The sequence below is a fragment of the Trypanosoma grayi genome (assembly GCF_000691245.1).
Source record: "Trypanosoma grayi strain ANR4 Tgr_71_V1, whole genome shotgun sequence".
Taxonomy (NCBI): Eukaryota; Euglenozoa; class Kinetoplastea; order Trypanosomatida; family Trypanosomatidae; genus Trypanosoma; species Trypanosoma grayi.
The window spans coordinates 1-14,297 of record NW_008825690.1 but is presented as its reverse complement, the minus strand read 5'-3'; the positions used below and the strand labels follow the sequence as shown (position 1 = coordinate 14,297).

The window sequence follows — 14,297 nt, the reverse complement described above, 5'->3', positions numbered from 1 at the left end:
CAGTTGCTGTAGCAAAGCGAATGATGTAGAGAAGAGTGGAACAAGGACGCGTCTCGTGCCGGATACCCTGGAACATCAATGCAGCAAAGAGAACAGAGACATAATCAAAACAATGGAAATATCCAAACAAAAAAAGAACAAAATGCAAATAAAATCGTATCGAGTACTGGTTTTCACTTTCACACTCTACATCAAAGGAAACAGTGAGTGTACCAGCACTGCAGCCATCATACATCACCCGAAGATTTTTTCCCCGCCGAAATCTCTCTGGCAAAGTATGAACCAACGGGCTGTGACCTCTTCGCCGCAACAGCAGCCGCCTCGTCGTACAGCTCAGGTGTCACACCAATAAGGCGCCGCATGGTTGAATGCCGTTCATCCTCCAAAGAAGGTTGTGGCTGAATATGTTGCGTCCCCTTAGCTGCCACAAGCAACTTCTTCACCTCAATCCCCGTCACAAAAGGGACAAATGCCATCCGGCGTGGCGCCGTCTGTGGTTGCGACACATGGTGCAGCGTTTCATGGCCATTCTCGGCATCACAACGGTTGGGTGGTGAATTTGCTTGGAATCGCGACGTCACCCGAGGAAGTTCTGTCGTGTTAACGTAGTTATGATCTGGTGCAGCGTAAAGCAGCCACACCTCCGCCTCGCAGCTGCTCTCCAGATTGATTTCACCTATGTATGCAACAGACGCGGGTGAGAAATGCAAGAACGACAATAAGGTCCGCGATCCGTCATTTACGTGGCGCAATACCACCGCAACGCCAGCGACGTTGGCGCACGACGGCATGACAACAAATCGTGCAGTACCCTCCGCCACCTGGTGTGTCAGTGGTGAGAGAAGCTTACAAATAGACGGGCTAAGGTGTTGGCGCGGGAGCTGCGGCACCTGATGCGGCACGAACGTCACCAGTACTTGATACGCCACGACAGGCACAAATGGCTCCTCCGAGATGGCAGCGGAAAAAGGATCGCTTCGGATACCCCGCGCACCGAAAATAACGCTGTAGTAGCCTATCTCTGGCACCATTATAGTGAATGTTTCGCAACCAGTGGACTCTTCACGCTGGTGCCACGACCACTGTGGCCCAAGCGGTGTCGCCATGCTGTAGACCTCCGGCAGATCCTCGAGGGCACCCTTGTAGACAACGCAGCACAGCTCTGTTCGCCCAGGCTGCTCGTTGATGAGGCTAATGTGGAACGGCGTTGAGCGTACTGTCATGGCGCAGCGACGCCGATGCGAAGCGAGCGCGAGCGGGAAGCGGAAGAAAGTGTGGGTGAGGCACGGTGCGCCCTCCCACACAACCTTTCGCGGTGGCGACGTCAAAAGCGTGTACCGCCCTTCCCTGGGGAAATGCGTGGCGCAAAACCGCTGCGGGTGTGTGGCGAAGTAGAAACTCTCCATGCGCTTCCCCTCCTCTGAGCCGCAGGCTGCCAACACGGGGCCGTCAAAGAAACTCCGCTTTGGCTTCTCCTCCTCCACGGGGGCGGTGCGCTTCGACTTGGCCGGCACTGGCTCCTTCAAGGCAGGCGGCTTCAGCGACTCCACCTCCTCCACAGTGTCCTTTCCCCGCGCAACGCCCCGCAGGGGACCAGTATGAGCGGAGAGAGATACGTCCACTAAGTACTCCAACGTGGTGTTGTTCTCCTGTGGGATCAGTACAATGTTCCACGCCCACTCGACAACTTCCTCCGGTGCGCGCCCTCGCACGTGTCCCTCCACCACATTACACTCCACACCGGCAAGGTACAGGCACTTCTGATATAGCCGCGCTATCGTCTGTGGATCCGCAGTGCGCTGTCGTACCGCCAACACAATTGTATCAATAACCTCAGCAGGGGCCGTATTTTGGTTCGCCTCCGCAGCCTGCTTCCGCTTTGTGGCACGCGCCGCTGCACCACCCTTCTGTATATCATCCTTTTTTGCAGCAGCTGCAACTGCCTCCTCTTGAAGAGGAAGTGAGGGGACTACCACCGTTATGTTTTCGCAGAGCCAGCAGTACAACGCACGAGCTTTTTTCATCGCACATTGTGTCACAGACTGCCGCCACGACGGTCGCTGGTATGGCTCAACAACAGACGCGACAATCTCCTCCAGATTCGTCGCGCACTCCAAGGATCCCACCGCCCGTGCCTGCGCATCTGCCTCCTCACGCTCCGCCTTAGTGATACCCCATCCGGCCCTGCCAACAGCCTCATCGCCCAAAGTGGTGACGTCGTGTGACGAAAATGCCAGGCCACCATGGGTGTGCTGCGCTGTCGCACAAGCCGGAGGCGTCGGCTCTGAGGAAAAGGATATTCGTCGCAGCCCAGTCTCTGTCTCTACAGAGAAGCCGAAGTGGTGCAAGTAGTCGCCGTAGTACCGCAGCTGGAGATCAAAGATGGACGGACGGACGGTCTTGTCAAAAGTCTCGTAGAGCAGCCGTCCAAAGCTCTCCAGCTTTGCATCCTCACTCTCCACCTGCGACACAGGCGTGGCCCTCGACCTCTGCCTCATCTATCACTGTGGCTGCACAGGTAGGGAGAGGTAAAAAGAGAATGGAGAGGAAGGGAGAGAAGTATGAGGAAAACCAAAAGCTTCAGGAATATATTTTTTTGGCCCGACAAAGGCAAGAAAAAAGCACCACGCGCGCGCCAAAGGCGCTAAACAAAGTGGACGAAAGAATGTAAGTGGATGAATGGAAGGCTGAGGGAAGTGGAATTAGATGTGAAAGCCCTGCCACACACCGCGTCACAAGAGAGCAGAACTATCATCTCATATTTTATTCCCTTTATGGGTTTGGGTGTGTATACAACCACAAAATTTGCATACACATCACACCGGGCCAACGCATGTGATCCAAGAAACCATGCCGAGCCATGTGGCACATCGATTGCCCCGTCCCGCCGTAACCAATCTCCCGCACTAAATGGGCATCATAAGTATCAAAGATAACAGCAATGCGCGGTACCCGTGCCTTTCTTCCTTTAAATGAAAGTTATAGCATGACGGGAGTCTCCTTTTTTCATCGTCACCACCACACCCAGCACACACGCCACCAATCGCAATCCTTTTTTTTTTGCGTTTTGAAGCCAAGATCAAGGCGGCCAGTGGAAAGGCAGAGGGTGGTGGTGGGAATGGGAGAGAAAAAAAAACACAGGATAAATTATTGGGAGAGATGAGATGCACCTATCATTCTATACGTTCTATTCACGCACGCCCTTGCTGCAAGAACTTCTCTGGTGATTCTTTCCCTGCACATTCCTATTGGTTGTAATTTAACCAATACTCTCTTGTACTCCAGACCTGTCCACATTGTACGTAAAACTGCAACAAGGTCCCTCTAATTCCTTTTCTTCATTGGTTTTTTGAGGATGTGGGGAGAGTTGTGTTTTTTTCCTTCGTTTTGTTCTTGTCGCGGCTACTCTTTTCACTCCGTCTCTGACACTGCCGCAGCAGTGACAGAGGTAAGTGTGGGCGACGTCCGTGTACTGACGCAGTAGTACGCGTACATTGCAACCTCAAACGCGTATATTTGTGTCGCTTTACTGATGACGCTGCGCAGCAGTTGCGGGGATAGGCCCTTGTAGAAGCCGGTAATGCCATCATCGCGGTAAACGTGCCTTACGGTCTGGATAAACTGTGTGTGCTCGTGCTTTCCTGTCACGTGGTTGACAGTGCGCAAGTGTGTCATGACGACGTTGTACGGGTACGCCAATGTGGCTGCCGCGAGTTTTGAAAACATTGTGAGCGACAACATCGCCGCCGAGGCCATGAAGAAGCTCCCCTTGTCATGAAATGAGCCCTCGTTGGTCAGGCGCTTCAGAAGCTCGTAGATGCTCCAGAAGAGAGCTTCCTCAACGAAGCGCCCGCCAATGTTTGTCAGTGTGCCGCGGTAGAATCCGCCCACACCATCGCGGTGCAGGACGTCCCTGAAAACCTGACGTATCGTCAGTCTATCGTCCACCTGTACACGCGTGCGCACCAGAAAAAGAGGGGCAAGTGTCAGGTTCGTTGCGCACACAGCACCGAGTGCGCTCACAACAGGCCTGACGCGTTCGTCGAAGCCAAGAACTTCGAGCTCCTGCTGCAGGAAACGGTATGATGGCAGATAAATGCCGTTAGAGGGAAGGGACGCCATCATGTTCGCGCCCAAACCGCGAGAGAAGGCGTGCACGACACCCTCACCAAAAAGATCCTTCACGGTGTAGACAAGGCTTCTGTGCGACCTTCCGGTGGCACTGCGGCTCGCGGCGAGACGGACGCGGATGGTGTCCAGTGGGTTTGTGACACACGTGGAACACAAGCCAGCGAAGCAGCCAGCGAAGACGGAGACCGCGTACTCCCGGTCCTTGCGCCCCGTAGAGGCCCCAACGGTGGCAGACATGACTATTCACAACACGGCGCAACGCAGATCACAACAACATTGGAAAGAGAGAGTGCGTGCAGGCGAGTCCGTGTGTCACTGACGGAACAAAAAGAGTAGCGCAGGAGCATGCGCATGCCTATTCACGCAGAGATATATGCACGTCGCGTGTGTTCACACGAGTGAAGGTGGCAAAAAAAAACAAAAAAGCTTGCCCCTCCAACTGGTTCTTAACCGCTTACTTATTTCTGTATTTTCTCTGTTTTCCCCTTTCTGTCGCCTCCAACGGGCATCTGTATCCGTTTCTCTCTCTCTCTCTCTCTCGCTCTCTCTCTCTCTCTTTCTCAGTATCAATGCTTCGCGACGCGTTTTCTGTGTCGCGACTTCTTCTTGCTCTTAGCTCCATCACGATGTTTGTAGGCAGGCTTACCGTTCTTCTCTCGGCTCTCTGCACGCCGAGCCTTGCGTGCGTCGCGTATCTTCTTTTTCTTCAGCTTCTTGATGACGCCGGCCTGGAGCTTCTGCTCTGACTTGCGGCGTAGCTCGCGTGTGGTGCTCTTCACCCTCTCCTTTGCCCGCTCTTTTGCTTCGCGTTGCTGCCGCCGCGTCTGCTTCTGCTTTTGCAGGAATGCGTTCTCATCGCGACTCCAGTTGGCGAGCTCGTTCTGGAAGTGGTTGACGGTGACCTCCGCCTCCTTCTCGTACACACGCCGCGCCTCCTCGTCGCGCCGCTTCCGCTCCGCGCGGCTGAGGCACCACGACTTCTTTGGCTGCGCCGCAACGCTGTCGGTGAGCAGCTTCTCCGCCGCGCCGCTGAAGCGCCGCTCCGCCTGCGTGATTTTCGCCTGTAGCGTCTCCGCCGCCAGCTGCGACCGCACTCGCGCGAACACCGCGTCAATCTTCGCCGCCGCGTCGGTGAGCAACGTGTCCGGCACGTCGCGCCGCTTCACAGAGGACACCTGGTGGCTGTTCACCACGCCGCTCACAGCGAGGATCTTCCGCATGATATCGGCATCGGACGCTTCGTCAACAAGCGACACCGCCGTACCGCTGCCGCCGATGCGGGCGGTACGGCCGACGCGGTGGATGTACGCCGTGAGTGTTGGCGGCAGATCAAAGTTGACAACTGTCGATACGCCTTGAATGTCAAGGCCGCGTGACGCAACGTCGGTGGAGAAGAGATACTTTACCTCCCCGGATGCAAACTTCTGCAAAGAGGCAAAGCGCTCCTCCTGCTGTTGGTTACCCTGCAGCTCCGCGCTCGCGAGGCCCAACGCAGTGAAGAGGAGATGCAACCGGTGCGTCGTGGTGCGGTAGCGCGTGAATATCATCGTCTTGTCGTGGAAATAGCCAAGGCAGAGGGCCACCAAGTAGCGTGACTTGATCTTCGTGATATGCTCCGCACCGTCTTCAGTACTGGGCTGTGCCGCGACCTCTGCTCTCGCGGCATCACGGAGACGCTTGGAGCGAATGCGCCTCTTCTCCCCTCCTGCAGCCTCATCGCCCCTGGAGCTCTCCGCCGGGGGCGCTGCTGTCGTCCCTATTGCCGTCCTCTTGTCGCTGGTGAGGCAGATGCGGACAAACTGCTGCCGCAGCCTTGACTGGAGCGCGACATGTCCAACGTCCACATTCTTGGGCTCGAACAGATGCTCCTTAGCGAACTCGTCAACATCACTCGTCATGGTCGCGGAGAACATCAACACCTGTCGTGTCTCCTCTGGGACGCGCTTGAGAATATCAACAACTTGGTCTTTCAGCGTCACCGTGAGCAGCTTGTCACATTCATCGAGCACGACAATCTCCACACCAGAGACATCAAAGGAGCCGTGAGAACCCTTGTAGTTGTGCAGCAGGTCAACCAACCGCCCAGGGGTGGCGATAAGAACATCTGGGAGCGCTTCGAGTGCCGCCTCCTGGGCACTCTGAGCCACGCCACCAATTGCGAGGGCCACATTGAGGCCCGTAGTAAAAGTGAGCAGCTGCTGCAGCATGTGCTGGCACTGCATGCCCAATTCCCGAGTGGGAACTAAGATGATGGCGCGAATGAAACGACGCTTACCACCCATGTGTGTCTGCTTAAATGGTGCACGCGTCAGGAGGAGGTGGAGCAACGGCAGCAGAAACGCACCCGTTTTCCCCGACCCTGTCACAGCACGCGCACACACGTCGCTGCCGCTCAGAATAGCTGGGATGGCTTGAGCCTGCACCGGTGTTGGTGAGAGAAACCCCACATGGCTGACAGCCCGCACAAGGGCCTTGCAGAGGCCCAGTTCAATCCACATCACCCGGTCTTGCGTCTGCTTCCCTGACTCCTTGTTGGTGCCGCTGACACGAATCGTTTCGCCTGGCATTGCCTCCGCCCCACCTTCCTCCTTGTGCGGGGCCGCCACCATACGGGCGCCTTTCATTCCCGTCAGTCCGGAGAAGAAGGCTGGGGTGTCCTCCAGCATGTTGTCACCGCTCACAGGCGCCGCAACAGCAACTTCGGTGCCCATGTGGTGTCTCTTGTCGCCGCTGCTGTTCTTCTTGGCGGTGCCACGTGCAAACCCCTCCCTGCCATACACAGATCTCCTTGGAGGACGGGACTGTGTTGTGGGCATTAAAGACGCACACTATGATCCGCTTCCCCCTCAGTTCCTCTCTTGTTGTTGTTTGCTGTGAAACACTCAGCCAGCGGTGGTCAGCGCCCCCTCAGGACAGCCTGTCGTTACTGCCAGCCAGCACGCCACCCGACACCGTAACGAAACGAAAAAAAAGAGGTAAGGACCAAAATAACAAAGAAACGAGGAGGTGCATAATCGTGCAAGTGGAGGGTGACATTTGCATGTGGCAACAAGGCCCAAACTCCCAGAGTGATCCCACATACACTGCTCAAGCAGTGAGTCATAGAGAGATAGATAGAGATACCGCGGAGGGAACGAAGATAGAAAGGGTAAAATGAAAAAAAAAGAAAGACATGATGAATCGTGGTGCCACTGGAGCGGTGACCGCATTATCAGGGCGGCAACGGGCTTCCCTTGGTCACAAGTAGAAGAATGAACAGAAGGCATACGAATTTTCGTGTCTAAAAAAAACATCCTTTTCTTTCCATTCCCCTGTCCTTCTGTCGATTTAAAGAGTCTCATGTGTGGACCCGCTTCCTTCGATCTTCTGTCTTCCCTGAGTGATAGGTCGCAGTTACAGTTTTTGGTGTTCCTGCTTCTGCTACTTCTCTATGCGTGCGTGTGGGTACATATATATATATATATATATATATATATAAGTGCTGTACAGGAGACACACGCAGAAGCATAAATGCCGTTCACTCGCCTGCACTGCTTCACACGTTGTGTCACTCTTCAGCACACACATACACATTCACGAGTCCGCCGTCGCTTCTCTCGGGGGCAGGAGGAACGCGTGGGAGGAGTGCGACGATAGGACTGCACCAGTGTGAACAAATGGGCCACCGTGGCATAGCACACCTACACAAAAAACACGCATAGAAAAATATCTACGTGCCCCAAAGCAGTAATGATGCGAGAGACACAATGAAAAGGTGCGCAGTAATTAAAAAAGAGAATGCTTTCATATTGAGGCGCCATGGCGACACAGACGGCGCGCTTCTCTCTGCAGCTGCCTTCTCTCTCGTCTGCACACCCACTTCAAGCCCCTTGCCCTCTCTCTCTCAGTCTCTCTTCATTGCTCACATTTGCACACACCTCCACTCTCACCCTCTCTTTCCACCCTGCTGTCGCACGCCAAAAATTTGGCCATGCGACAACGATGATGCCGTGATACCCCAGTTTTGTCGCTTGCTTTTTTTTAAGTCGGTGTCTTTTCTTTTCTCATTCTTTGTTTCCTCTGTACTTTGCCGTGACTGTTGTCGCACGCACATTAACAGGGAGCCGGAAGCAGTAAGGACTATTTTTGTTTCTTTTGCTTGATCTTTTTTTTTCCTGTTTTGTAAAAATTTTCTTTGCTTTCGTGTGCACTGCTCTATTCGTTATTGTTTTTTTTTCCTTCTCGCCTCTTCCCACTCCGGTTTACTGTGTGCGGCTGCTGCTTATCATGAGAGTGGGATGCCGTCCTGAATATTCTCTTATTTTTCACTTCCATGTTGACTTCAGCATCACACAGATATATATATATATGCCGTCGTTATGCTTGCTCGTGCACTGACGTCTCCCGCGAATCAGCGGCGGCCGGCACAGCGGCATTCATATACACAGATGCATACGCCAACAGAAAAACGACCCGAATAACACAACAAAAAAACACGCAGAGATATATAAAAAGAAATTGAACTGCATGAAAGCAGAGAACAATACTCCCTACCTCTCCATTTCTGCATCATAGAGTCTCATGTCCCGTGTTCCTTTCTCATGGCTCACCACGCCGTGTTTATGGATTTCAGCTCCGCGGCACTGCTGCCCTCTGTGTGTCACTCCGGTGCCTGGCGAGTATTGTTACCAATGTCGACAGCACATCCGCGAGGTGCAGAGGGAAAGATAAAGTAAAGTAAAAAAAAAAACCATCAAGGCACAGTCACGAGTACATGGGTCTCGAAACCAACCTGTTGTATTGATGGCGCAGAAGTATGGAGAAACACGACGGCGTCATTGTGGGACTGACCAGGAGACAATTAAAAAAGCACATACTATATTTTTTTTTGGTGCGACTTCATCATGTGTACAAGCACTTCCACAGTGCACTGCCCGCGGCGACGCGCCTCTTCCTCTCCTTTTCCTTAGTGATACTGGGTCGAGAGGCCGTATGGGTTGTGCCGGTACATCAGCGGGGCCTCTTTGGAGCATGTCGCGGAAAACCTGCTACAGCAACGCTCCCGACGCGTGTTCGGCGCCGCTGCCGCCGCGGTTGTTGGGGAATTCAGCGCGAGACTGTCAGAGACCGACAACTGCTCCTCCATTTCCACGTCCTCACTGCGTCCCTCCGCCCAGTAGGGGAGGGAAACAATAACGGGCTGCCGGCGTGCAGTGGGCGCGATGGGAAGCACGGACACGAGGGAGCTCTCGGTGGTCATTGCGTTACATGACGTGTGTGCCGGCATGGCAACGCCGTCAAGCCGCTGCAGCCCCGTAGCCTTCAACAGCTCGACGTTGCGTTCCTCTGTCTGCAGTTCATGCTCGCCGTGAGCAAAGGCGCAACGGCTTCCGAACGGGCACTCCTCCTGACGGCGGTAGAAGTCGCACAGAGTAGTTCTGAACTTGGACGGCTTCACCTCCGCGTGCTTGGTGGTCTTCCGCATTTCTACAGTAGTTGATATTGTTGTCTGCTTTGTGTATTGTCTCCGTAGAGTTTCGCGCGCTATTTTCCTGTATCCCGTGTAGCTCGCAGGTTCAAAAGTGACGGCGGCAACAACAGCAGCAGCCGTAGAGCCCGGAGGCACACACACACACACACAGACAGATGAAAACAAAAGAGAATAGAAGAAAAAATGAATGGAAAGAGGAAATGTGTCAAATGAAAACAAACCATCAGGCATATTGCATCCGATGGAGGTGTAACAGGTATCGGCTCACGTGGCACAACGGCCCCCAGGCCCCACAGCGTTCTTGGCGCATTACCGCGCTGATAACAAACAAACAAACAAACACACAGAAAGAAAGAAAGAGAGAGAGAGAAAGAGACATAAATAAATTGAGAAAAAGGGGGAGCAAGACAAACCCGCCACACTCATCACGCAGACGTTCATTGCGTTCCCCTGGCTTTTCGGCTCCTTTCAGGCACTTGCACACACACACACACACATATCCATAGAGGTGAATCTTCCTCACCGTTACGGCAGTGAGAAAGAAAAAGGAGCCCCCCACACACACAAACGTAAAGAAAGCGTAACAAAGTGCATGCTTGAGAAGATTCCGCGAGGAACCTGGGGTGGGTGGACTGGAGGGGAACACTCCCCATACTCCACCTCTTCTCCCACCAAACGAAAAACAAACGAAAAACAAAAGAAAAAGTAAAAAAAAGTCGTCAGAAAAAATGAAGAGATCCACGCCGTTCCCTGGCAAAGGGGAAGGGCCAGTCCCATGTGCAGCGGGTTTTGTCTTTCATCACTGACGCAAGGGAAATCACACGCGCTCAGTTTGAGTTGCAAAAAAGTTAAGAAAGAAAAAAGAATCAGCAGCAGAAAAAAAAAACATGTTGAGCACTATCTTTCTTTCACTGCTGCTCTCTCCTCAGTCTGATGTCCTCGGCAATGCAACGACGTGGGATTCCAGACGTATATGAAGCGGCCGCAAAAGGCCCGTGCTGCAATTCAGACGAAGAGGGGGTGGTGGAGAAATTGACACAACATTGCCAAAGCTCTCGCGCTGTTGCCACTGAAGCTGACTGATTCTGCTGCTACTGCCGTCATATGTGCAGTGGCCGAAGCTTGTGAAACAAGCATCCATATCGTTGATGTGAGCCTGGTCTTCGCTGTTTCTTGTGTGCGTAAAGAAGGCGATGAATGAGCAAAGAGTCGACGTGGAAATCGGTCCGTATAGCATCAAGAGTAGTAGGCAACAGTGAAGAAGCAATGCGGTGGCCCGACGACCACAAGCGCCGAGTCCCCACCTACGTATCCACAGAAAATAGCAAAAACAAGCAAAATCAGCTCACTAGCGAACAAATCTTTAGCCACATACACATAAGCACACAGACGTACACACAACGGGGCGACCTGAGTCGCCCAAACAACGGAGCACTAGTGGAGCACAATAAAAAAGGAAAATTGAACATGATAGCACCAATAGGAAAACAAAAATCCGAAAAAAACACAAACGAGATTCCTGAATTACTCCCTCGCCCGCCCACCCTATGCGTGTATATTTAAAAAGAGATGTACATCTGGTATAATATTCTTTAAATGGTGGGAAACGCAAGCGACACATCATCAGAGAGATCCAAACTGAAATGAATGGTTCTAGACCTCGCGCTCAACTGTTTCCCTCCCTCGTTCTCGGTTTAACTCTCTTGTTTCTTTTTTAAATCCTCTTTCTTGTCGTTTCTTGCAAGTTAGTGGAAAAGGAGAGCATTCAAAATAAAAAAAAAGAAAAAAAAAAAACAGCAGCATAACAGTTTTTTTTTTCTGCCGCTCCGTGAGAATCACGTATTTACTCCTTCTTCCTTGTTTTCATTTTCCATACTGCTCTGTGACTTCCACCACAGAGAGTCTGTGTTTGGGCCTTGTTTTTCCTTTTTTTTTGCTATTTTCGGGTAGAATCTCAAAACGTGCTGTCCGCCCGGTTCTGTGCCTCACTCCTTGTACTTTACCCACTCGCTTTTCTCGCTTCCGGTTTGCACTTTTCCTTTCCACCGCTCGCATCGCGACGGCGCCATGAAGAAGTTGAGACGCTCGCAAAGAAAGGAAAAAAGTGCATGTAAGAGAAAGAGCACGACCCCTCAAATTCTATTCTTGTTATTGTTACTGTTGGTATTGTCGCCTAGTAAACGTTAGGCAGAGGGACATGGGGATCGTCTTGTACACTCCTTATACCCCTAAATCAACGATGAAACACTTCATGCGCGTTTTTTTGTCCTTTTCCCTTTCCCCCACCACAACCTCATCAAGCAGTTTGAGCCATACATTTATGGCAAACAACGTCTCCCACGCCGACACACGAAAGTGAGCACGTGAGTGAAGAGGGAAGAATATAACAGAAAAAGCAGTAGTTGAAAACAAAGACGACTAGATGCAGTACTCCAAGACATCATCCCATGTTGTGGGATTCTTGGCACTATTACGTCGTGTTGGCACCCTCTCCCTCTGCTTCACGTTACTGTTGGCGACACGCTCCGCGGAAAGAAAAATTTTCCGCCCGGCTGAAGCGCACGACGAGAGAAAGTGATTCACAACAATTGGCTGACGTTTCCCAAGGTGGTGAAGCGTGCACTGTCTATAATTGGGAGTTGAGCCTTCGGGAGAGGATGTTTCACCCTCCCTATTACAGTTGTAGACATCACTTCCAACATCCCCCATTCCTGCAACATTGACTTTCGGTATCCCTTCTTTGTCGCCGCACATCCATAGCACTCTGTTCTCCGCGTCTGCAGCCGACGCATTACCAATATTGTCTCTTACCGCACTATCTTCCGTAAAGGAAGAAGAAAAGAGCACCTCTGTTGATGGATCTGGCGGGGCTGCTTGCATCTGTTGCAGGGTGTTGTCGCCACCTTGAGAACCATAAGCCATACAAGAGCATAACGAAACCTTATCTTTAATATCTTCGTATTTTTTCTCTTCTCCTGTGGAGTTCGCTTCAGATGTTTCTCTTTCATTTTGTAGCCACTTCGTAATGGCTTCACACCACTCGTTATCACTCTTTGATGCCGTGGTTTCGCCCTCGGGGTCTGACGTCAGGGTGCAACAAAAGTTCAGCTGTAAAGAGCCGTGACGCACATGATGGTGATGCCCAGGGACCTTGCCATTTTCGTGCTTAGGCGTTGTCGAAAGTAACCCATTTCCAATCATGTTTGACCACATGGAATCGCGATTCTGAGGTGTGGGTAGAATCGGACACTGAAGCGGAGAGGGGGGCACCGAAGAAGAGCGCAGCGAAGCAAACATAAAGTTACAGGCGTTATGATGCTGAATGTGGTCTTTGCCTTCAATGTCAAGGTCGGTAGCGCGGCACATAGCGAACGGGCCGCCTGGTACGCGGGAAAGAGAGCCCATTCCCCCCGTGTTTCCGACCGTGGCTGGCTTAAAGGAAGTCAATACGGAACCTGGAGCAGGTCGCATGCCACTGCCATCAAGACACATGACGTGAGAAGACATCGTATGTGGTTTAACTAAAGGAACCAACGGCTGCGCAGGACCTGTACACGGCAAAAGTACTGCAACCTGCGGAATAGTGGTAAACTGTACCAAGCCCTCCGCCACATTCATCGTACTCATAGAACCGTTGCTATCATCGTTGCCACCACAGGCTAATTGTGATACATGTTTTCGCCTACAGTTGTTTTTTCCCTCCCCAGAGATGGTCTTAGTACCAGCATTCTTTGCAGTGGAACGGCCTTGGTTTGTAGACTTCCCTTTTGAAGTTTTCGTCAAGGACTTCACACACTTTTCTCCTTCGACCTCAGCAGCAGAGACTGTTTGCTTTAGTACGATGTCGATCCTGGGGGTGGGGGAAGCTGTCATTGCTGCCACCGTGAGTTTTGATTCAATGGGGCATGACGTGCAATCACTGCAAGCACCCGTAAGCATCATCGTCGGCGAGAAGCGTGCCTCCCTGCCGATGACGTCATCGCCACAACAGAGAGGGGTGTCAGTTTCTTTTCGGACAGTATCAACCCCATCACATACAGCTCTTGTATCAAGTCCTGTTTTTTCCCATTTCTCTTTTGACTTCACACTTTCTGCCTCGCAGCGCAATTCTTCTAATCCGTGCGCAAAAGCACAACGATCTCCAAAAGGACACCCACTGGGGCTGACGTAGAATGAGCAGATGGAAGTCTTGTACTTGGACAATTTAACAATATCATGCCTTCGACTCTTCGCCATTTACCACTTTTTCCTCCCTCCCATGTGTAGACTTTTTATCCACAGTAACAGAATCCTGTTGTTTCTCGTCTTAATCCCACCGCGCTTTAGAAGGAAAAACCTGCAGGAAACGTATGTTCTTGTATCACCTTTAATGGGCCTGCACACCAAAAATCCTTTTCGCTTTCTTCATCATGCAATAACAAAAGCGTAGGAGAAAGAAGAAGGAACACTGCCAACAAACCAAAAAAAACTTCAAAACCACACAACATGTGAGAAATGCGAAGTTGAGACGTATACCACTTGAACTTGGCTTTTTTTTTTCACTAGCATCTTTTTTCTCGCATTATCAGTCAAGCACCAATGCCCGACTCATCCTTTTTTTTTTTTTTTTGATACAAGCTTATTCAAAAAGCATGTGTGTGCACAACGGTTCAAGGTGACGTAATCCATATATAGAAAGCGGTACCGCTCATTCCTC

At 51.8% G+C, this 14,297-nt stretch overlaps 6 protein-coding genes across 6 annotated transcripts; all 6 read right to left on the bottom strand.

The window, feature by feature from the left end:
* Window positions 1–227: 227 nt before the first annotated feature.
* DQ04_00711050 (hypothetical protein) lies at window positions 228–2,498 on the bottom strand (the record flags this gene model as incomplete). The annotated part of the gene is made up of 1 exon (XM_009309558.1): window positions 228–2,498. One exon carries the CDS (start codon window positions 2,496–2,498, stop codon window positions 228–230), a length of 2,271 nt encoding a protein of 756 aa, XP_009307833.1.
* A 913-nt stretch (window positions 2,499–3,411) lies between these two features.
* On the bottom strand, window positions 3,412–4,368 carry DQ04_00711040 (putative mitochondrial carrier protein; the record flags this gene model as incomplete). The annotated part of the gene is made up of 1 exon (XM_009309557.1): window positions 3,412–4,368. One exon carries the CDS (start codon window positions 4,366–4,368, stop codon window positions 3,412–3,414), a length of 957 nt encoding a protein of 318 aa, XP_009307832.1.
* A 329-nt stretch (window positions 4,369–4,697) lies between these two features.
* Window positions 4,698–6,947, bottom strand: DQ04_00711030 (putative ATP-dependent RNA helicase; the record flags this gene model as incomplete). The annotated part of the gene is made up of 1 exon (XM_009309556.1): window positions 4,698–6,947. One exon carries the CDS (start codon window positions 6,945–6,947, stop codon window positions 4,698–4,700), a length of 2,250 nt encoding a protein of 749 aa, XP_009307831.1.
* A 2,129-nt stretch (window positions 6,948–9,076) lies between these two features.
* DQ04_00711020 (hypothetical protein) lies at window positions 9,077–9,595 on the bottom strand (the record flags this gene model as incomplete). The annotated part of the gene is made up of 1 exon (XM_009309555.1): window positions 9,077–9,595. One exon carries the CDS (start codon window positions 9,593–9,595, stop codon window positions 9,077–9,079), a length of 519 nt encoding a protein of 172 aa, XP_009307830.1.
* A 931-nt stretch (window positions 9,596–10,526) lies between these two features.
* On the bottom strand, window positions 10,527–10,838 carry DQ04_00711010 (hypothetical protein; the record flags this gene model as incomplete). The annotated part of the gene is made up of 1 exon (XM_009309554.1): window positions 10,527–10,838. The coding sequence occupies one exon, from the start codon at window positions 10,836–10,838 to the stop codon at window positions 10,527–10,529; it is 312 nt and encodes a 103-aa protein (XP_009307829.1).
* A 1,181-nt stretch (window positions 10,839–12,019) lies between these two features.
* Window positions 12,020–13,837, bottom strand: DQ04_00711000 (hypothetical protein; the record flags this gene model as incomplete). The annotated part of the gene is made up of 1 exon (XM_009309553.1): window positions 12,020–13,837. The coding sequence occupies one exon, from the start codon at window positions 13,835–13,837 to the stop codon at window positions 12,020–12,022; it is 1,818 nt and encodes a 605-aa protein (XP_009307828.1).
* Window positions 13,838–14,297: the final 460 nt, after the last annotated feature.